This window comes from Adiantum capillus-veneris, chromosome 20, assembly GCF_014529385.1.
Source record: "Adiantum capillus-veneris isolate H3 chromosome 20, ASM1452938v2, whole genome shotgun sequence".
NCBI classification, from domain to species: domain Eukaryota; kingdom Viridiplantae; phylum Streptophyta; class Polypodiopsida; order Polypodiales; family Pteridaceae; genus Adiantum; species Adiantum capillus-veneris.
In genome coordinates this window covers 147011266-147035441 of record NC_140950.1, presented here as the reverse complement: position 1 = coordinate 147035441, position 24176 = coordinate 147011266, and the positions used below count along the sequence as shown (strand labels likewise).

The following is a 24176-nucleotide window of genomic DNA, read 5'->3' as shown; positions in this document are numbered from 1 at the left end:
TACAGGACTATCATGGTTGGCCACACGATGGCCAAGCTATATGGAGCAGTACTTGAGGCACAGCTCAGCTGCTACGCAGAGACCGAGGGTTTACGAGCTCCAGGCCAGGCAGGTTTCAGACGAGCTTTCTCCACCACTGACCACATCTTCGTTCTGCGCTGCCTCATTGATGGGGCAAAGGCGCGGAAGAAGAGGCTTTACTGCTGCTTTGTGGATTTCCGCAAGGCCTTTGACACAGTCCCACGCGAGAGACTCTTCCAGCGCCTTCACAGCATTGGGGTACCGACAGAGATGATTTGGGCCATATATACTCTCTACGAGAGGGTGACGGGTCGAGTTCGTTGCCCAGGCGGCTTTTCAGAGACCATTGCTAGCACCATTGGTGTTAAGCAAGGATGCCCACTCTCCCCGACACTCTTTGGGCTCTACATCGACGAGATCTCCCACTACATACTACGAACAGGGGGAGAGGGGAGCGACTTGGCAGGTACTCCGGTCCACATCATGTTATATGCTGATGATATTGTGTTGATTTCAGAGTCACCCGAGGGCTTGCAACGCCATCTTGAGGGCTTGGACGAATTCAGCACACACAAGGGGTTGACTGTGAACCTTGGCAAAACCAAGGTCATGATCTTTCACACATCCAGTGCAGTGAGGAGCGCTGCCACCTTCACAGCAGTAGGAGGACAGGTTGATGTAGTCACCTCCTATGTCTACCTTGGCATCACATTCACCAGCCTACCAGGACCCTTCACTATGAGGCAGGCTGCTGCTGACAGGCTCACCCGAGGATATGCAGCTCTGACCATGCTAGAGCGGAGATGCCACCAGGCACACTTTCAGGAGCCCCGCACGAAGGGGTGGCTTTTCGACACCTTAGTCACCCCGGCCCTGATGTACTCGGCGGCAGTATGGGCACCAAGATTGACAGCTGACCAGTGGACACAGCTTGAGAGGCCACAGGTATGTATGATCTCACGCTTGCTCCGCAGCAAGAAGACAGTGCCACATGACATTATTAGAGCCGAGCTCGCCACACCACCTATGGTTGTAGAGGCATTATTCCAGACAGTCTGCTTCATCCAGAGGATGAGAGAGCTACCTCCTGACAGACTTACTCGTAGAGCATTTGAGGCAGCTATACAGCTATCAGAGAGTGGGCATGAGAGAGCTTGGTACTCACAGGTCAGAGCATGGTTTGAGGGACACGGTCTTGACATGGAGAGCCTACCACCATTTCAGTACGACCCCCACTCACCATCTGTTCACCTCCTTCGCAGTGAGAGAAACTTGGTATTGAGACAGGATCTGTGGCAGCTATACACTAGGAGAGTCTGGGAGTCACCTGGCTTGGGGACGAGGATGTCAGATTACAGGGACCAGTTTCTCACCATATTGTTTGGGGGGTTCATACAGAGACCACGCTATATGGACACATATATGCCACATAGCTCACGGGTGGCGATTGGTCAGCTGAGAGTGGCTTCACACAGGTTAGAGATTGAGATCGAGAGACATACTGGTGTTCCCAGGGAGGAGCGAATCTGCAGAGCCTGCATAGAGGAGGTGGAGAGTGAGGAGCACTTTGTATGTAGATGCAGAGCATACACTAAGATCAGAGGCAGGTATGAGGCCTTATTCAGAGGACAGCCCACTCTCCGAGAGATCATGGACTCTCGAGATCAGAGACAGCTCGGACGTTTCTTACTAGAGATACAGAGCCATCGGGACACACTACTACAGCCACGCACAGCTACACAGACAGAGGGGAGACAGTCGCAGCTCACAGACTTCTTTCAGAGGATTGCCACCCCTACCTCACCAGATACTCAGAGAGGAGTGACACTCCCACAGGCGGAGGTGAGCCGAGCTAGACGACGACCACGAGTCACAGGCTACAGGGGCGCGAGCTCCCACCACCGACAGATCGAGGAGATCCGAGCCCGGGAGCGCCGTGCCACTGAGGAGCGAGTAGCTCAGATGAGGGCCGACCCGACAGCTTTCATCCGGGTAGCCTTGGCACCAGCCCCGCCCATGTACCACATCTTACATCCCCCCATTTGTACAGGATGGAGCTAGATAGCTTGATGCATTCTCATGATTGTACTACCTTGAGCATATAGACATGCATATACCCCTAGAGATAGAGCTCCATCCCTCCTCAGTTATTCCATTACCTACATTCAATTCAGTTTTGTATCAGTTTTGTTTCATTTGTCTTTCCGATAGACGGATGACATACACACCATGTACATTTGATTTGTCTCATAGGCCGATTTCGGCCTGACATAGACGTTAAAAATCTTTCTTTCTTTCTTTCTTTTCTCTCTGTGTGTGTGTGTGCGCGCTCGCACGCGTGTGAGTGTTAGGTGCAGCGGAATGAATGTTGTTTTTTCTCAAGATTAGTGATCTTTATTGCTCAAGGTTCCTTTTAGTTCTTAGGGAAAGAGAGAGCTTTCCGTCTTATGGAGAGTGCTATGATCACGAACAAAGTGAGTGGATATTGTGCGTGCAAGTGAATGAGACTGAGAGAAGGAGAGAGAAGAGATACGACACCGAGAGGTTGTAAAACCCTCCTCCGAAGGCCCCACTCTCGTCGGCGAGAGTTGTCTACTTTGATTGCACAAAGGTGTACAATGCGTATGCAATGGACTGATGCAAGTTGGACTATGCCGAGGACGACGACGGTGATGACGACGACGACTCGATGGCTGAAATCTGTAGGCTTCTAATCGCTGAATTCGGGGACTGTTTCGGTGGCTGAAAATGACTGTTTTTGGCTGCATTTTTATGGCTGAAAATGGGGGAACATTTGCAACCAACTTCGGGCTGATCTACTACTGTGTCGTAGGGCTGGAAATGCTGTGGATCTGATGCAATAAGGGCTGAAACTGAAAAACGCTGGGCTGCCTTTTCTCTTGTCAAAAACGCTGGTTGTGGAGACCAAAAATGCTAATAGGCTGCTGTGGAAAAACGCTAGCAATGCTGGTGAAATTGCTGGCGATGGCAGTAATCTGCTAGCGCTAGGGTTCTGGTGGTGTTGACGATCCAGGCTAGGTTGAAAACGCCAGATCTTTTTTTTTTTTTTCCGAGAAAAAGATCCTTCTATTAGTTACTGAAAACTGCCCATAGGGCTACATCCACCTCTGCAAGAGAGGGCTACAACAAGCATGATGGGGAGACTATCCCAATGAAAAAACAGCATATATACAATGAGGCTAGATCAAGAGATGGGAGGAGGGAAGAGCCACACAGGTGGACAATAGTGCCATCTGAGCACCCCTTGGACTATGGTGTAGAAAGGCCCAAGGCACCAGAGTCGAAAGAAAGCCTCGCGGCGCTCCCACATGAAGTCGGAGCTGCCCTGTAGTCCCTCAAGCTGTCCTCTGAGAGTATGGATCAGCTCTAGCCAAAAGTCACGAACAGTCTCTACTGGTGGCACAGGGCAAGCCTCAAAGATGCAGAAACAACGGGCCCGCCAGATGAACCACAGAGCTAGGCCACTGATGAGCTCCCAACACTCCTCTCTCTCACTGCACCACTCCTGTGGAGTAAGCTCTGTAGCAGGCTGGAGTGTAGGTCGCCCCCCTGCATCACTATCATCCTGCTGGTGGAAGATAGCTCAAACTGAAGTGCCGGGCCCGTGAGGGTGGACCAAGCCGCTGTCCCCCAAGTGTACTGTCCGAGCTGTGGAGAGGGCAGGCATCAACCCAAGAACTCGTAGCCACACGTGCTGGGCCGAGGGACAGTCCCAAAGATAGTGACGCTGACTCTCCACCAACTGGTCACAGGCTGCACATGCGGCCGAGAGACCACTATGCGCAAGCCAGCTCCCTTCTGCTGTGGCTCTGTGTGCAACCAGCCACTGGAACAAAGTGACGCGCCTCGGCTGTCTGGAGTCCCACAGCCTCTGCCAAAAGGCTACCAAGAACTCGACTGTGAGGCCCTCCTCCTGCCAATGACGTGCTGCAGCGGGGCGGGTCTCTCTCTGTGCTGCAAGTATGTGACGTCCAAGCCGAACAGTGTACTGAAAGAAGGGGACTCCTTAGCGGCCTGCAGAAGAGAAAGGGTCCCTCCATAGCCACTCACCAGGATCCCACTATACTCGTGCCAATGGACAACACTCCCAAGCCCATAGCCTCCAGTGTCCAGTCTCAAGAGCTGCTAGGTCAGGGTCTATGACGCAAGTCCTCCCACATATGCCCACAACTCGGATCCTCTCGAAACAGCACTCTGCTACCTGCGGGGCCTCTACTGCAACTCGCTGTAATCGTCCCCCACCCTGAAGCTCGAAGAACAGGGTTGGGACAGTCTCTGAGCAGGCCCTGACTGAAATGAGAACCTCCAGTCGTGTGAAGGCTCCCATCCACCAGGGTGCTACTGGCTCGAGAGGCGTGAGCCACTCAGCTGGAACTGCCTCTGAGATGTCCTGACACATGCTCTGAACCCTCTCATGCCCTGTAGCTGGACACCCTGCACCTCCTTTGACAAACCTGTGAACTCAAGCCAGTCACCTAGAAAGCGCGCTGGACCTGCTGCCATGGGACCCCAAGAAACATGAGGCCGACTCCCAACCAAGTGGCCTCTCTGAGTGCTAACCATGGGGTTCCAGACGAGGGGCTGCCATAGGCGCTCCTCCTTGCACGTCGGCTGTCTCTGCTCTAGGCCACACCGTAAGAGCTCCCAAGATCGAAGCAGACTCACAGCGAATCGGTCCTCCGGTCTCCTGCTCAAACCAACTCGACGCAACTCTGTAAAGATCCATCTGGTCGAAGGTTGCCAAGGGCCTCCTGACTGAGGCGCCCTGGCACGAAGCCTCTGCAGCAAGAACTCTTTCCAGGGCTCCTCGCCTGGAAGAAGTCCTCTGACGACGAACTTCCCAAGAAGGGCTCTGCTCTGCTGTGCTGGATCAATGATTCCAAGCCCTCCCTGAGAACAAGGAAGTGTGATGACCGACCAAGCCACCTTGGCTCGGGCAATCTGAGTGTCACGACCTGACCAAAGGAAGTTCCTGATCAACCTCTCTACCTGGCTGATACAAGAACTCGAGAAAATCCAGCAAGAAGTGATGTACCACATAGTCGCCAACAACACCTGGTTGGCAACTACTACTATACCTGCCAGCGAAAGTCGTGTTGAGCTCCAATGTAACAGCTTTCTCCTGATGGACAGGAGAAGAGAAGTAATCTGCTGCTCGGGGGACAAGTCAAAGCCCACCTGACAACCCAAGTACCGAACTGCAGTCCCTGGAGGAATCCACCTGAAACCCTCTCGTGGCATCCAATCTGGCACAGGAGCACTGCCAACCGAGAAAGCCACTGTCTTTCTCCAGTTGATCAGTGCGCCCGATGCACAGCAGAAGGTCTCCAAAGCCTGATCACATCCGTGTAGATTGGCCTCCTGGCCCTCTAAGTACAAGGCTGAGTCGTCGGCAAACTCAGCGTCCAGAAGCTCATCTCCCCGTATAGGGAGTGCTAAGCCCCTCAGACCAACCTGCTGTGACACCAAAAATCTGCTCATTGCCTCCGCATAGAACACAAAGAGAAAGGGGGCAAGAGTACAACCCTGTCTGACCGATCGTGTGAGCATGAAGTGCTCACCTCTACCTCATGCCAAAAGCACCTGACTGTGAGCCTGTCTGTACAAAGCTGACACCCCTCGGATCCAAGCATCTGAGAAGCCCATCCTGCGTAGAGTGCCCTCTAGAAAGTCCCAGTCAACTCTGTCGTATGCCTTCTCAAAATCGAGAAGAATCACAAGGTCCTCCCCACGGAGCCGTGCCAGGGCAGAACCCTCCCAGAAAGTGAAGATGTTGTCAAGGATACTGTGTGCCTTGACAAAACCTGTCTGAGTCCCATGTATAAGGCTCTCCAAAAGTGGTTGAATCCTCAAACTCAGAGACTTGGCAAGAATTTTGTAGGCTAAGTTGAGAATGGTGATGGGGCGCCACTGTCAAATCTCATCCAAGGAGCCAACCTCTTTTGGAATGAGGCAAATCAGGCCCTCACTCATGCTATCCGGCATCACTCCTGTGTGCAGAATGTACTGAAAGGCACTACAAAGATCTGGGCCAAGCAGGTCCCAGTACTCCAAGAAGAAACTGGGAGTCAACCCATCCTCACCTGGACAGCTACCACGAGGTAGGGCCCTAAGAGCCGCGTGAAGCTCCTCAAGCTAAAGAGACATCTCTAGCCTCTGGCGCATCTCCTCAGTCACAAGACAAGGCATCTGTGCCCAAACCTGCTCTCTGCATGCATCCTGCCGCTCTGACTGGGGCTCAGCCAACAGTAACTCACGGTAAAAGTCAGTAGCAATTGCACGCATATCCTCGGGCTCACAAACAACTGACCCATCGGGTCTCCTCAACTGATTGACCTTGGCATGCGAGTGCCGAGGTCCCACTGTCTCAAAAAAAGCACCTGTCACTCTGTCACCCACGTGAGTCCACTGAGATGCCTGTCGGTGAAAGGCAAACTCATGACGCCTCTCCTATGTGCAAGCAAGCTCCTGTCGAGCCTACTGTAACTGCTCCTCCAACCATGGACTGTCTGGATGCTGCTCCTGCATCCTCTGTAGTGAAGCAATGCCTCGTCTGAGACGCTGCTGCTCCTCTCTCGCTGCAGCCCGTCGAGCCAGAGACTCCTGGAGAAAAAAGTGGCTAAGCTGAGGTAGGCCTAAGGCCAATCTGTCTGCAGGTAGAGACTGGCTGTCCATGCCCTCTGTCCAAAGAGCCTCTACCCTCTCTCGCAGTGCTGAGTCCAACAAGACCCGCTCTGGGATGCGAAGCATCGTGCTCCCACTCCTCTGCCTGTCTGCCACTGTGAGGATCACTGGTGCTTGGTCCGAGAAGGATGTCCCTGCCAGGATGCCCACTATTCCCCCCAAGTCACTGAAGTGGTCACTAGTGTAGAAGCGATCTATCCGCGATAGATTCACTCCACCCACTCTGCGGTCCGACCTAGAGAAGGCAAGACTCTCTGGAGGCCTCACAAAGCCAGAGTGCTGCCATGTATCCGAGACCCTCAAAGTCATACACAACCTCTCCCAAGCTGCTAACTCAACTCCATGCACAGTAGCATGGCTGCCTCCAATCCTGTCAGAAGGGTCCTCCAACATGTTGAAGTCCCCCCCTACACACCAATGGTCAGCCTGTGGCAAAGACTCAACAATCTGTGACCAAAACTCTGCACGAGCACTCGCCACATTGGGCGCATAGATGTTCAGGAAGCCCACAAGGCCACCCTGAACCTGCATAGTAATCCACTAAGCCCTGCCTGGCACAATAATCCCTCTGCCCACAATGGCCTGTTGCAATGAGTCCGCAATAGTCATACATACCCCACCCTGGATGCCTCCAGGTCCAAAAGCAGCTGACCAAAAGGTATCATATCGTCCACGCAAAATCTGACCACATCGCCGAATGCGGCTCTCAGACAGATGGTGCTCCTATAACATAAGGAGATCAATCTCTCCTCCCACAAGGCAACGCTGAAGCTCCTGCCGCAATCGGCCCCGCTGTCGTTGAAACTGGGGCCCACCTACTCCCTGCACGTTCCACGAAACGATCCTCATGGGGAGCGAGAGAGAACACATGTTGCCGCAGCAGCAAGACGGGCTATCTTCGAGGCTGGCTTGGATGGGGAGTAATCCGCATCCGAGCGTCCTCTAGATAGGCGAGACTGTAGTGAGTGCCTAGTCCAAGCCCAAGCAGAGCGAGCCGTGCGTAAAGCAACCTCCTCTGTCCAGGAGTCCTCATGAATGTATACATAGCAAGGCAAACACTACGTATCAGCAAAAAAGTACACCACAATGTGCCTACATCCTGCTTAGTCTGGGGGTGTCACCGCAAACTTGGCCAGTGACCACAACGTCTGCAGTAAATCTGTAACTCCAAGTTCTCCCATATGGTGAGAGAACTCGAGAACCTGTGTATGCAACCATCCCACCACTGAGTCGAGGGACCACTCTGTCTCGGTCCTACCACAGAGAGGGAAGGAGAAAGCAACTGCTGAGTCCAAGGCCTCTGTCCCCCTAGCGGCGAGGAACAAAGCATGGACCCTGAAGCAGGCTACCTCGTGGTCTGCTGCGGAATCGCCGAGAAAGCGAGTGAACCCATAGTCGAAAAAATCCCAACAACGTCGGAGGTCAATGCTCGTCAGACCACGAGGGATAGCTGCAAGGGAAGATGTCTGAATCTGCAGAGGGGGCCGCAAGAAGGGCTGACCCTCTCTCGCTAGGCGACTCGTGGCAAAGACACTGCCAAGAGATCTCCTAGCCGCCGGCGAGGGACCAGTCTCCTGAGTCGACTGTGGAACTGGAGCAGGAGGGGGGGAAGAAGGAGCTGGAGGGGGCAGGGAGGAGGAAAAGCGGGGTGGGGCAAAAGAGGTAGAGGGGCGAGGTGGGGAGTGGACGGGAGCAGAGGGCGGGGGGGGGGATGAGGAGGAGGAGGGGAACTCTGAAGGGGGGGCGGCTGGCGAGGATGAAGCGGAGGTGGAGGCTGGCATAGGGGGCTCCTCTTGCTCAAGAGGACCAAAGCGGTTCCCCGTGGGAACCCACTGCTGCTGAGTAGGCACCTGAGGGCCACTCTGAGTGTCAGGCTGTCGCTGTTGCCCCTGGCGTCGACGACCACGGGCCTGCTGCCACCCTTCCTCCGCTGGAGCCCCAGGCTCGGAGGGTGACTCTGAATTTGTGCGCTGTGCCGCTCGCTGTGGCCACGGCCCAGCCTTGGCAGCCTGGGGCTGAGGCTGAGGTGCAGGTCGTGGCCTCCTTCGTGGACAGGCCTTCGCTAGGTGGCCCATCTGTCTGCAAATGAAGCACTGGTTCGGAAGATCCGAGTACTCCACACTCTGTCTAAACCAACCCCCACTCACCCGAGGCAGAAGGATTACCTTCGGGAGCGTGTGGGTATCTCTGACCAAAACTCGAACTGAGGAGATGCCAGCCGCCTTGGCAGCTACTGATGCTGCCGTACGAGGTGTCTCCAGAACAGTCCCGATGGTGGAGCCAATCCTGGAGAGAAGTGGTAGGTACTCCCTCCGTAAACCCGGAAAGCAGACTGAGATAGGGATGTCTGCCTCCTCTACTAGCACATCCGAAGTCGGGTCAAAACCATGTCGCCACTATCGAAAGTGGGCGCGTGAAAACGCCAGATCTTGCGGGTCGGCGAGGATGGGATCTCCAAAAACGCCAAGGTGCTTGAGGGGGTATTGCTGAGAAGTTGCCTGTTGAGCGGGAAGCTCCTGCTGCCTCTTCTGCCAGAAAGTGCTAACTTGGGTTTGCTTATATATTAACTTAGCAAAATTGCCCTACCTACTTTTGTTGGAAAGTCACTTAAAAATAATAAGTGAAAATCCCAATAAATAGGAAAATAGGCTAAATGCACTGGAAAATTCTCCTAACTGATGCTGATGGATTCTGATGGGAATTCGGATGATCATGCTGTGTGCAACCGGAGGATATGCATCTATGCTAAGTGACTGGGCATGCACGGTCTACGAATAGACTCACAAAAGTGCCAGATCACTGCTAATCTAGACTTGACTAGACTGACTGAACCCTCCTGTGGTGTAGCTTGTCCACGGACACATAGGGTTGGGATGTCACATGACATCCCCTCCTTTTCAAAGTGAGGTACTGGTACCGAACTGTATGGCGTCGAGGGAGATCGCCAACACCATCCGGAATCCTGGAAGGGACTCTTCGCCGGCCCACTTTGATGTGTGGGTCGTGCGGTACTGGAACTTCATAAAGGTCTACAACGCTTGCTTCTTTGGGCCGCGCCGAAAGCGACACAAAGTCTTCTGTGGCTCCTTTGATGCTTCAACTTCGTCTAGAGTCCTGCTTCTTTCGTCTTCAAGAATCTCCATGGCTGAAAATTCCTGAAACCATCTCCAACACAAAACCATGAACATACCCATTCCATGTAGAGTGAAGGAAAAAAATCATGTCTTCTCTAAAGACTGTGTATGCAATGTAGATGAACATAGAGACGGAGTGACAACCCGTTCATCAAACACATGCAAACAAATCTTTTCTGTTTGATCGAAATCAATCAACTGTGGCAAATCACAATGGAAATGCCCATGCTTGGTGCTCATACTACCATGTGCTCTTTCGGAAACTGTGTCATGCCAAGAAAGAGACATGTAATGTGACTTCCTTACATACAAACTTTTCAACTTTTCATGAACAATCCACATACACTCATGCTCATCCATGATAGAAACGTGCTCAACATACAATATGTCATGCCTAGGAAAAGGGATCACATAACGATGCTGACTAAAATACAGGAAACCTTCACGAATGAAACACTCGAACAATGCGTGCGTAGCAATCATGCGAACACACAATACTTCCTGTGATGGTTCTTTGGGCCAAGGCTCGAGAGCCAAGATCGCTTCTTCGGGATCTATCGAATCTTCTTGTGGGGGATCTGTGGACCTCAACTTGAAAGCCAAGATCGATTCTTGGTGATTGATCGATTCTACAACGAGGTTAGCTTCGCTAGAAAAAGCATCAACTAACACATCATCCTTGTGAACAATCACATCATCTTCGTGTAATTCATCATGCTTGTGAGAAATCACATCTTCATCATGCAAATCATCATGCTTGTCATTGGCATCCAATCATCATACTCAGCAACATCATTCAAATCATCATGCTTATCTTTGTCATCCAAATCATCATACTTGTCATTCAAATCATCATCATAAGGATCTTGAGGTTCTTGAGGTTTTCTTTCGCTTGCAAATCGCGTTGGAGAAGGATCTTCTCTTCACCCGAGTTCTACCCTTTTTTGCGGGCGCACCCCTTGGCGGCCTTGCGCTCACACCAAGGTTGCTTTTTCCCACCTCACGTCGATTGGCCGGCCGCTAAGTGCACGGTCCGCTCTCGATGAGTGAAAAGAGACACAAGGGGAGGCTGGACAAGCCCTTCTTTCTTGGGATTCCTGTCACTCTTCAACAAAACACGATTAGGAATCGCCACGCCCAAGTAAACTTGGGTTCGTGCGATCGCAACAAGCAAAAAAAATTCTTGTGGTCCTTTCCTTGAGTAATGCAGAACACTTCCAAAGCTCTAAAACCAATGTAAGGTGCAGCGGAATGAATGTTGTTTTTTCTCAAGATTAGTGATCTTTATTGCTCAAGGTTCCTTTTAGTTCTTAGGGAAAGAGAGAGCTTTCCGTCTTATAGAGAGTGCTATGATCACGAACAAAGTGAGTGGATATTGTGCGTGCAAGTGAATGAGACTGAGAGAAGGAGAGAGAAGAGATACGACACCGAGAGGTTGTAAAACCCTCCTCCGAAGGCCCCACTCTCGTCGGCGAGAGTGGTCTACTTTGATTGCACAAAGGCGTACAATGCGTATGCAATGGACTGATGCAAGTTGGACTATGCCGAGGACGACGACGGTGATGACGACGACGACTCGATGGCTGAAATCTGTAGGCTTCTAACCGCTGAATTCGGGGACTATTTTGGTGGCTGAAAATGGGGGAACATTTGCAACCAACTTGGGGCTGATCTGCTACTGTGTCGTAGGGCTGGAAATGCTATGGATCTGATGCGATAAGGGATGAAACTGAAAAACGCTGGGCTGCCTTTTCTCTTGCCAAAAACGCTGGCTGTGGAGACCAAAAACGCTAATAGGCTGCTGTGGAAAAACGCTAGCAAAGCTGGTGAAATTGCTGGCGATGGCAGTAATCTGCTAGCGCTAGGGTTCTGGTGGTGTTGACGATCCAGGCTAGGCTGAAAGCGCCAGATCTTGCGGGTCGGCGAGGATGGGATCTCCAAAAACGCCAAGGTGCTTGAGGGGGTATTGCTGAGAAGTTGCCTGTTGAGCGGGAAGCTCCTCCTGCCTCTTCTGCCAGAAAGTGCTAACTTGGGTTTGCTTATATATTAACTTAGCAAAATTGCCCTACCTACTTTTGTTGGAAAGTCACTTAAAAATAATAAGTGAAAATCCCAATAAATAGGAAAATAGGCTAAATGCACTGGAAAATTCCCCTAACTGATGCTGATGGATTCTGATGGGAATTCCGCTGCTGTGTGCAACCGAAGGATATGCATCTATGCTAAGTGACTGGGCATGCACTGTCTACGAATAGACTCACAAAAGTGCCAGATCATTGCTAATCTAGACTTGACTAGACTTACTGAACCCTGCTGTGGTGTAGCTTGTCAACCGACACATAGGGTTGGGATGTGTCACGTGACAGTGTGTGTGGCTATGGCTACCTTGAGCTTCAAATTCCGTTGAACTCATTTGCACCCACCATCGATTATCTACAGTACAGTACATCTCTGGCAAGTCGGATCATGAGCAATAATTGCAACCCAAGTGCTAATAGGCAATCTTACATGTGCAATCCTCCACATTAAATAACATATCTTGCGACTAATCCTGAGGGTCCAAATGCATGATCAAAATTGTTGCTGAAAAGCAAGGTAAATGTATTGATCCTCCCATAACTCTGACAGACGTGGAAGGTGAGCCGAGCATCGTGTCTGCAAGATAATGCTCCTCCAAGGGAGATAGTGTACTCAAAAAATGAAAGAGGGGCCCCCTCGGATCCTAATCCAACTCAGCCAATGGACATCCCTGTTACCAGGATGTATATTTTTCATGTTGCCTTCTCTATATATTTAATACATATTTTTATTTATTGTGTTTTTGCTTGTTTTCCCCAAGATCCTTGAAAAGGTGCAAGTGGACATTGCATAGCCAGTGTGAAACGGCTGTAGCCAAACAGGTTTCATACATCAAGAATCTAAGTCAGTCAATCGATGACTCGCTAGACCAGTTAACACTAAATTTTGATGAGTATGGAAGTGTGCACACCTAAGTGGAACCTAGGCCACGTAGTAAGTCACTGAACTTTATAGTTGGGAGGGGTTAGGAAACTCAACCATAAGGGGCATAATGGACACATGTCAATATTTAATACATATTTCTATTTATTGTGTTTTTACTTGTTTTCCCAAAGATCCCGCATGGCCAGTGTGAAACGGTTGTAGCCAAACAGGTTTCATACATCAAGAATCTAAGTCAGTCAATCGATGACTCGCTGGACCAGTTAACACTAAATTTTGATGAGTATGGAAGTGTGCGCACCTAAATGGAACCTAGGCCACGTAGTAAGTCACTGAACTTTATAAGCTGGGAGGGGTTAGGAAACTCACCCTTAAGGGGCATAATGGACACATGTCAATAGGAGAGCAACTTGCTTCATGTCACCTGCGCATTGCACTTGAGCCACGTGGACATGCTTCTACTACAATCTAGCGTCGGTCCTAGTTTAGCTTTGGACCTTGTAAGGTGCAGCGGAAGTGAATGTTGAACTTTGCTCAAGATGAGTGCTCCGAACTGTGCTCAAGGTTCCTTTTTCTTATGGAAGGGAGAGCCTTTCGTTTTAATGAGAGAGTGCAGTGAACACGAACAAAGTGAAAGACACTGTGCGTGAAGGTGCATGAGACTGAGAGATAGAGAGAATGAGAATACGACACCAGAGATGTTGTCAAACCCTCCTCCGAAGGCCCCACTCTCTATGGCGAGAGCAGTCTACTTATGATTGCACAAATCTCTACAATGCTTGGACTTGCCGACGATGTCGACAACGATAAGGACGACGACGAGACGGGCTGAAATCTGATAATGCTAAGGGCTGAAATCTGCAAATCTTTATCTGTTGAATTCTGACTCTATGTTGATGACGATGTCGATGGCGATGATGCAACGATGACGCGCTGAAAACGCAGATGCTGAAATCTGTGTTTTCCGGGCTGAAACTGCAAACTTCGATGGATCCCACCGTACGGTGACGAACTGTTGCGGGAAGGTGAGATCTGCGAGGTTCGGGGGTTCTACTGAGGAGTCTGACTGCTGAAAATTGAAAACGCTGGTGCTACTGTGGATTCCGTCGTGAAGAAAGTGCAAAACGCTAGGTCGCCTACTACTCCAAAAACGCTAGGGCTGAATTCTGCTAGTGGGGGATAATCCACTAACGCTAGGGCAGATCTGCTGTCGTGAAGTGGTTCTGCTGTGTCTGCTAATGTCGAAGCTCCTCTGCAATGCAAAATCGCCATGGCTTATCTGTCTTGCAAAAACGCTAGCTTGATGCTGAGTTGCAAAAACGCTAGGCCATGCTGTTGGAGGTCCTGTTGAGAAGGTGCCTCTTGAGCGATGCTCCTTCTACCTCTTCTGCCAAATAGTGCTAGCGCTAGGTTTCTATTTATACAAACTTAGTAAATTTGCCCTACCTACTTTCCAACAAAAGTCACTTAAAAATAATAAGTGAAAAATGTCAAAAATAGGGAAAATAGGTCTATGCACTGTAAAAATGCTCCTGATGGGTTCTGATGGGAATCTGATGATCATGTTGTGTGCAACCAGAGGATATGCATCTAATCTAAGTGTCTGGACATGCACGGTCTGCGAACAAACTCACAAAAGTGCTAAATCACTTCCTATTCTAAACTGACTTGACTGAACTGAACCCTGATCATGCTGTAGCTTGTCCACGGACACATACGGTTGGATGTGTCACGTGACAGACCTAGCTAAGCCTCTAGCAAGACATGCATGTTCACGCAAGTCGTAGTTGCATACCCTCTCTTGCACAGTACAATCAGTTCAGCATATAGACATCGGAACAGTCCCTTAGGGTTACTTAATAATAAGTGACATTTTAGTTTATATTTTCCATCATTGTGGAGGCTGGATTTATGGCTGCTCGACCTAGCAAGAATCTCCTATATAAGTGGCTTGGGGGGTCAACTCCTAGGGCAAGAAGAAGAACAAGTATCAGCATCAGTACAGCAGCACCTAGCGTTTTTAGCAGCATCCCAGTGTTTCCATCATCAGCCCCATCCAACGTTTTGAAAGCCTCAGTATTGCCAGAAATACAAAGATCCAAACTTGACAATATGTGACCTCAACTTCGCTGCTTGAGCAAACAGTAGTGAAAAGAGAGTCAACACAAAAACGCCTCTCCAAAGAGCCCACCACTCAAACAGGCTGCCAATGAGCATCCAACCGTTGATAAAGAGGCACCCCACCCTAAGAAACCAATCTGATATGATAGCCATGATGGCCAGTCCGTGCAATGCCAAACACCACAGTCCCCTGTTGCATAACAATCAGGTCTCCAAAGTTAAGATCGAAAATCGCTCACCAACATATGAGAAGGTAAAACAGTTCTTTTCACTGTAGGCATGCCAATCAACAGGAATAGCCTCATCAATCTCTCATACAGGCAACAACCCCTCTACAGATCCCATGGGTAGCACGAATGACCTCTACACCAGCCAAGCATCCGACCAATGCACTCTCTCTCCGAGCACCCACTTAAATCGGGTTTTCCAGCCCCTCCCCCCCATGTACCACTTTTTATACCCATCACCCATTACACTACTAGCCAGCTCTGATACGGGTATGCCTTCACACTTTTACTTTCACTCAGCACGAGGTAGTCATTTTCTGTTGTGACAGAGCTACATCCACAACCATATATTCATATGGTCAATATCTGCGGTGCCAGAGCCATATATACCCATACCACCACACATTACCATCATACCACCACACTGCACATCCCGGTTCTAGATTAGCTTTCATTTCAACATTTTATTTTCAGTATTTTCTTTTCCGGACACCCAGACTACCACTAGATGTACATTGATTTGTCTCATAGGCCGACTTCAACCTTTAGAAGACGTAAATAAAGCTCTCTCTCTCTCTCTCTCTCTCTCTCTCTCTCTCTCTCTCTCTCTCTCTCTCTCTCTCTCTCTCTTCTTTTTTTTTTTTTGGAAAAGTCAGGGCTGTATATTACTGAGCACAATATAATCCCTAGCGAATGCCAAAATAGCCTATCACGTGGGGTGTACAAGCTGAATGTAAGGGTGAGAGCCACTATAGTGACAACTCGACTAGAACAATCTCATGGTGATCTGTGTGATGAGTGGAGGAGAAACCACCGAGGGGGGGCATAATGCCATGTAATCTGGCCACCTGTGAGTGTGAAGAAGAGTGGGGATCGGGCCCAACGCCGAAGAAAGGCAAAGCGACGAGCCTCGGCTGCTCGAGATGTACCTGAGGAAGAATCCCACTACCAAATCAGGGTGTGAATGATGTCCAGCCAAATGGCAGTGAGGGTATCCTGAAGGAGTTGTGGAGCCGCACTGAGAATGTGAAGACAACGAGCTCTCCAAACACTCCATAGTGTAATGCTAGTGATTATTGAGAAAACTTCATCACGTGTCTGAGGATCCCCCTGCCAAGCAATCTGTGGTAACATAGCCAAAGTCCCTCGCCGATAACCATTTGAGGTAAGCATAAGAGCTGGATCTGTGTCTGAGCCCTCGTAGAAAAGATCCGGTCTGGGCATCGGCATCAACCATGAGACAGAGCCCCAAGTGAGACATCCATGTTGAACACCCGCTCTGCTAAGTAAAAAGCAAACTGGTAGCCACACTACGTGAGAAGTTGAGCATGACCAAAGACAGTGTGCAGGTGACTCAAGTAGTCGCAAAGGACAGCGAGTACATAACGGATCATGACCCATAGTAGCTAGCCAAGTCCCAACTGGAAGTCCTGCATGTACAATCATCCACATGAAAAAAGAAATACGACGAGCCGCATGTAAATCCCAGATGGCTGACCAAGACTGTTGTAGATAGGCATGGGAGAGACCTGAATGTAACCAGAAACGCATACGAGTGGGGTGACCTGGGTGTTGTCTCATCAATGCTAATCTTCCAATTCTGACATTGTACTCAAAGAATGATACAGGTGCACCGGTGGGGTTAGAGTGAGGCCAATGCCACTCTCATGGGTCCCAATAAAGCTGAGACAAGGCACGACCCTCCCACACCCAAAGCCTCCAAAGTGCGGCATCAGCGGAAGCGAAACGGGGATCAACACAACGACGCTTCCCGCGGGAGCCAACAACTCGTATGGCCTCCCATCGCACGCCGGGGTAGAGAAGGTGCGAAGAGGTGGTATCATATGTCAATCTAGCATGAATCCCCTAAGAGTAATCAGTATCAACTGTGAACAGCATGGTGTCTAAACGAACTAATAAGAGAGTGCTCTGAGCAAAGAGGCCTTCCCAGCCACAATGTGGAGGCATCTGAACCGTGCCTCGCATGACTGCATCCCACTGTGAAGGAACGGCGGAGTCAATCTCAAGCAGTCTGTCTGTCACCCCGCGACCAATGTCATTATGTTCTGCCACAAAATCTGCATCCAGCATACGTGTCTCATGAAACAACCGCATAGAGGCAGCAGGGCCAAAGTCCCAAGCAGCCCAATCAATGTGAGTCCTCTCTCCAAGCTGACGAGGTGGAGTAACCGAAGAATCAAGAATTGCATCATTCCAAATGAGAGGCTGGCGCTCAATCTGCTCACGACATGAGGGAGGTGAGCGGATGATAGCCCGTCGCATGGAAACCCAAATCTGAAGGAGCGATCGGATGAAGGGTGAGAGAGTGTTGGTGAACAAGGGGGTATCTGTAAAGAGAAAACGATACCCTGTATGCCAAGTATGGCCATCTCTAGTGCCGAGGCGTGGAGTCGCGCTGCAAACAAAGGCCTGAAGAAGCATCTTCCAAGGTTCTTGGCCGGGAAAAAGACCCCGAACAATAAGCTTGGTAAGAAGGGAGCGGCTCTGTAATTCTGGATCAATAATGCCAAGGCCTCCCTCTGACCTAGGACGAATAATCGTGGACCAGCGAACTCGAGCACGAGTATCAGTAGCCCCATCTGTGCCACTCCATAAAAAGTTCCGCACTAGTCGGCAGAGCTGAGCTATCACACCAGAATAAAGCATCCAACAAGAGGCCGTATACCATACTGTGGCCGGAATGACCTGGTTGGCGACCAATGCACGGCCAGCCAACGACAGATGACATGAAGACCAATGACATAGCTTCCTGCGAATAGACTGTAGTACGGGTGCAAACTGCTGCTGTGAGGAAACGTCAAATCCAATCTAAAAGCCCAGATATCTGCATGTCTGACCCGACTGCAGCCATGTGAAACCATCAGCTACCCCCCAAGTAGGTATGTCATCACTGCCAACCAGTAACCCATAGGATTTATGCCAATTAATGCGAGCACCACTGGCAATGCAAAAAACCTCTAGGGCCTCCCGCATGGCATCAAGAGCAGGTAGCAAATAGCGCAACATCAACATGGTGTCATCAGTAAACTCCTGATCGATAAGGTCCGGAGCTGAAGGTACTGGCATGGTCAAGCCACGAAATGCATGACTCTGAGCACGAAGAAAGTCGGGCATAGTCTCTTCTACAAACAAATACAGATATGCTTCTAAAGGACATCCCTGACGGACAGATCGAGAAAGCTCAAAACTGCGACTGACACGGCCACCAATAGTAATAGCACTGCTGGCAGTCCTAAAGAGAGCGGAAATGCCTGAGATCCATCTCGAAGGGAAACCCATCCTGGCTAATGATCCTTCGAGAAAGTCCCACTCAACACGATCGTATGCTTTCTCGAAGTCAAGGATGAAAAAAGCGAGAGGTTTAGAAGATGATCTGGCCCACTCTACTGCCTCATAAAAAGTGAAGATATTATCCAGTATGCAGCGATCCATGACAAAGCCTGTCGATCCATGACAAAGCCTGTCTGAGAAGTATGAATAATATCTGGTAAGAACGGTCGCAAGCGTTGGCTGATCAGTAACGCTAATATCTTATAGACCGAATTGAGTAGGGTAATTGGTCTCCACTGGCGGAGCTGAGTAGTGTCACCCCCTTTCGGAATAAGAGATATGAGACCTGAACAAAGATCTGGATGCATATATCCTGATGCAAAGATGTCCTAACAACCGCGAAGTAGTGGTATATGCAATACATCCCAATAAGTCGAAAAGAAAGCTCTCGTGAGGCCATCCTCTCCTGGACAGGAGGATGGATCAAGACTCTCGATAGCAGCATGGAGCTCTGCAAGTGTGAAGGATGCCAACAAGATCTCTGCCATAGTGTCTGTACAACGGTGTCGGGTGTGATGCCAGATCTGTTCACGGGCAAGTAAAACCTCAGTAGTGCATACATCAGCAGTGAACAATGTCTCAAAATAATCTGCAGACATATCAAGAATAACATCAAGATGCATATGTAGTGTCCCCTGAGCATCGCACAAAGTCCGAAGGGTGGTGCCAGGAGGCCGCTCTTTATGCGCAGCGAAGAAGTCTTTATTCATGCGATCAGCTTTAGCTATCCAATGAGATACTGAAGCATGATGAGTGAACCCGGACCTAGCCTCCTGTACGCGACGAATCTCCTCTATGAGCTCTGTCTGTCTAGCAGCGAGATCAGCATCCTAAGGCCACTCCTCAAGCAAGCGCTGAGTGCCACTCCTCAAGCAAGCGCTGAGTGGAACCAAGAGGAATGTGAAGATCAAACTCGCGTACTCTCAACTGACGATGAATAATAGCAGTCTGATCACGGCAGTAAATACTAGACTGAGTAATGCAATGAGCAAGGAACTCTCCAGGGGGACCACAATAAGAAGCACCCGTGGACCATAAGTCACGAATCTATTGCTGTAAAACTTCAGTGGTGAGAACACTGTCAGGGATGCGACAGCCTCGTCCTTGTGCAGAGGATCTAGTGAAGGAGATAAACAATGAGATGGGTAAATGATCAAAGAGGCTGGTCCCTCTCCAAATAGTAGTAAATCCACCTAGAGCTGCTGCCCAAGGGCCAATGTAAAAACGATCAAGTCGCTCTAATAATCCCCCCTGCTGTCTCTGAAACCCCCACGAGCAATGAAGTGTAGCAGAGTGGTGACCAAAAGAGGGTATGTGCCAGGCGTCAACACCTTGAATAGCTAGAAGAAATCGATCCCAAGCTGGCTGCTCATCGGGAGAAATGGATGATAGAACTGGAGGTGTGATGGATCGCCAATCAGAGTCGCTCTCGACGTTGTTGAAGTCGCCTCCAACAACCCAAGAGTCTACAGTAGGTAGAACAGCAACCAAGGAGGACCAAAAAGTAGCCCTCTCCCGAGGAGTAGTGGGTGCATAGACTGACATAAAACCAATGATGGAGTCCCGAATCCGAATAGAAACATAGACTCCACATTGTTATGTATATGTATGTGGGCATTGCAGGTGTTCTCATGTGTCAGAGGATCCTAACGGAGTCCAACCAAATCGGAGTCGGAGTCAAGTCCATGGCTTCATCGCATCTTTTGCTGGCGATTTAGACATCTACCAAGTAAGTAGCTCTACTCATTGAGGTCCAAAATGCCTCGCATAAGCCCATATCCTCTCATGTGTTGTATGTCTGCCCTTGAAGAAAATGTCCCACAAAGGAGAGCGCATCTACTCTCTACCAATTTCGGTAGATACCTAGATGGTTGGAATCATACTCGTATGGTTAGGTTAGGTGAACCATAACCATATGGACAATTGTTTTCATATTCGTGTGAAAAATGATATCCTACTTGGCCAAAAGAGGCAAAAAACTTCAAGCTAGTGAGGTTGATGCGGGCATAATTGATGGTTGAAATTCATATAAGTTTCAAGACTAAAGTAAGTTCCATATTACTATGGGACTAAGAGTACTTATTATGTCTATTGTTTGTGATTTTCCAAATAAAAGTAGGGCCCCATATGTTTCAAGTTCAAGGGTTAAAGCATACACAAATCTTCCATACCTGGTTGCATTTGCCGTGGAAACGTACGGCAAATGGATGGAAAAAACTATGACACTCCCTCGACCTCATGCATGTACTCATTGGTTGAGTAAGTATAATAACCTCATTCTGCCTTGTGTGCTACCTAAAAAAACTAACGTCCCTGGATCAGAGTAGCTTCTTGGAGAGGTGGAGCTTAGAGACGAGTGTATTAAAGAATATGGTTTAATACTGCTCGCTAAGTAAGGTTTAGTGGTCCAAAATCTTTGTGTAAGCGGAGGTGAATGGGGCTCCCTTAACTCTCTTTGGGTAAAATAATCTTGAACTCTACGCCATGTTGTCTATGAAACAGTTCCACTGTTAATTTAGCGACTCATACCTCGTTGAAGCGCAGGTCTGCTGATATATGGTTCTGCAAGTCCCCAGCTACTCCTTCCAGCTTGGCAGGATTGCAAGAAGGTCGTTGCTGACCTCCACGCTCTCCTCGTCATCGATAGGCTAGGCAGACTCGCCGCTACGTGCAGGTCCTCTCGTGGGTTTAAGCCTTAAACCTTAGGCCTACTTACTACACAATTTTTGTTTTGTTTTGTTTTGTTTTAGGCTAGCAGTCGGGTTGGGCACTCATACACCAAACCAGATCCTAGGGCCGCAGACGCTTTTATCACTAGTTTCCGTGAGGCTTTGCACAATCTCACTCACAAGATTAAACCTTACTTACTACACAATCACACTCACAGTGCTCGCTCTCTCTCTCTCTCTCTCTCTCTCTCTCTCTCTCTCTCTCTCTCAATAATCTTTCTATCACAAACTTTATCCCATTCTAGGTCAAATAGATCTAGGGGGTCTCTTGTGATAGTGTCTTCAGTTCAAGATCTATTGGATACATCTAAGAGGTCTCTTGGGATTCTTCTTGTGACATTTAAATTTCTCATTATGAATATCATGATCTCTCTCTCTCTCTCTCTCTCTCTCTCTCTCTCTCTCTCTCTCTCTCTCAATTATTTATTTGAATGTTTGTACCAAAGAATTGCAATGTTTGCAAAAATTGCACTAAAGTAAAACTCATATTATTCTCTTGACAGGGCAAAACAAGAATTTCTCGTTTAGTTGAAATGTCTCTATGTAGACTAACATTGTTGCAGTGAAGCAAACATTAATGGAAAGAACAAAACAATTTTCAAGTGCTAGCACACAATTAATGTACAATTTATGGCCCTCAAAAGTATATGATTTTTTACTAGACTAAATAATCATTGCAGCCATACTAAATAAGAACAAAAATGGCAAGGTTGTCTATATGCTAGGTACCAATAGCTGTGAAAATTTGGGTTAGGTTACTACCATTGTCAAGTGTTATTAGTTCTCTACCCTTGTGTCCCAATTGTAAACTCTAGAGAAATGCCAAAACACATCCTTTCTAGTCTCTTATAGGCCACATTTTCTTCAATGACTAGAAGCAATCCTAATTTTTGCCAATTTGTGACCAGCTTGCACAGATTTGTGTAAAATCTCAAAAGTATATATGTGCTAAAATGAACACACTATACACCAAAGAGATGAAAATGTAGTTGCCCACCTAGCCATGTTTGAGAGCACCTCCACCCATTTTATTATGAGAAAATATATTGTGATTGTGTAACCAGTCATAGTATAGCGGTGAGCTACATACACAAGACAAACACAAATAAATATCAATCTAGTGAGCTCATAACCCCACTAGGGCATAGAGGTACCATACAACAAGTATCGGAATTTATACACACACTTGATGTTTGCAACGAAGCTCAATCAAACTACCAAAACACATAAAAAAGTGGGAGATCTACCTATGCACACACTCAGTCTTAAGCTACAATATACACAATCCCTTCCGTAGCATGTGCACACACTGATTGATCAAGCATAGAATGCACTCGGTTGTACACCGACACACAACAAAGACATCATCTTGCTCATTGCAAAGAAGGACATGCACTTTAGATTACACACACACACAAGCACTTACTCTAGAAAACAAAAAGAAGGAGAGCTTAAAATCAATAAAGAACAAAGAAAATGTCTATCAATAGAAAACCCATGACCAATACAACCATAGCTCAATCGTTGCACAAGTACACATGCACACTAGCTATAGAAAGCTTCAGCTTGAGAGCTCTAAATTAGAGGTAGGCCAAATATTCCTTTCATATTTCCAAAAATAGCATATATCCCTAGGGCTTTCTTATGCATTGTGCGATCATACACTAACAAAACTAGCTCTAGGTAAATTCTAGGAGATGTGAAATTACAATTGGATTGAGGTTGCACTAACATTAGAATATCCAAGCTCACCCACATTGCCACTTGATTGTCTTCTCAATGTATTGCATTCCCCGTATATAACAATGTAAGCAAAAATAGGTGACAAATCGATAGAAGTGATATGCACCAACACTCCAAATCCAAGCTGGGTCCTCATGCAAGTAGATTGCGCTCTCACGTGGTCATAGTTGGAGTCATTTATGATGCTCCACATGTGGCAAGTGATGTTGGAATAGATATTAAACAAATGCCCCATGTCTAATGTGTGTTTGTCCTTGGACACGTCGTGGTGCCCATGAGAAAGTGTTTTTCCTTTTTTTGTAGGGTTAATATTGATACCTAATATTGATATTTTTCAAGCCATAGTGTAGATGAAATCAATGTTGTAAGAAAAAGGAAGAAGTTAGTGTCAAGGTTGGTGCAAAACCAATGATCAATAAGGCAAGTCATTCGAGTGTGTGCAACCATAGTATGTAAGACCCTTAATATTATGGGTATTTACAAATAAGCAACCAATTATTTTAATAAAAGTTTGAGTTTAGTTTTATAATTTTCTTTTTGCTTTTCTTATTGGTTTTTATGATTTTTGTGCTTTTTAATGATCAAATGTCCATCGATGTATAGATAATGGTATATGTTTCAAAAGCTATCTGTATTAATGCAAATTTGTGACCAAAAAGTGAAAAAAACATGTTGATTTCACACAAAACCATGAGTTCATAAGTTATTATGATTTTTATGTTGGCTATCATATTTATCCAAACGTTCTCTATGTAAGACACAAAAATGATCGGAAGGCAAAAACTGTAATAGGTACAACTTTAAAATCATAATTCATTGTTACCATATACATGTGGTAGTGATGTGTGTGAACACACTAGGACCGCCGGGGCATTTTTTCCCTCTTTAGGAGGTTTTTTCCCCCGTGCATTGTATATACGCCCATCACTCTAGGGCTATCTATCTTTCCATTGCACACTAAGGAATACACTCTCTATTGTGTGCCTTGAGCTTCCTTCGTCTTCTCCAAGCTGTGTGTGTTTCTCTGCAACCCTAATTCCAACAATTGGTATCAGAGCAGGTCACGTCCTCCCGGGCTTAGTCGCCAGCTGCTCCAGCACACGCCTGCTCACTTTCTCCGATTTCAGTGAGCTTTGGCAAGCGTTCGCAGGTCGACAAATATTTTGGGAGGGCTCAAAGAGCTC

General features: G+C 48.2%; 1 protein-coding gene across 7 annotated transcripts in view; it reads right to left on the bottom strand.

The window, feature by feature from the left end:
- LOC147433375 (uncharacterized) overlaps positions 1 to 21337 on the bottom strand; it is a 201699-nt gene extending 180362 nt beyond the window's left edge. For 3 of the 7 annotated variants that reach the window (XM_086492965.1, XM_086492964.1, XM_086492963.1), the window contains exon 1: positions 21050 to 21337. In XM_086492965.1, the coding sequence (XP_086349091.1) occupies positions 21050 to 21161 (112 nt within the window). In that variant the 5' untranslated portion in view covers positions 21162 to 21337. Of the gene's footprint in view, positions 1 to 20691; positions 20816 to 21049 lie in introns of all 7 variants that reach the window. The other 4 variants (XM_086492961.1, XM_086492957.1, XM_086492962.1 and 1 more) reach the window with 2 other exon arrangements.
- Positions 21338 to 24176: the final 2839 nt, after the last annotated feature.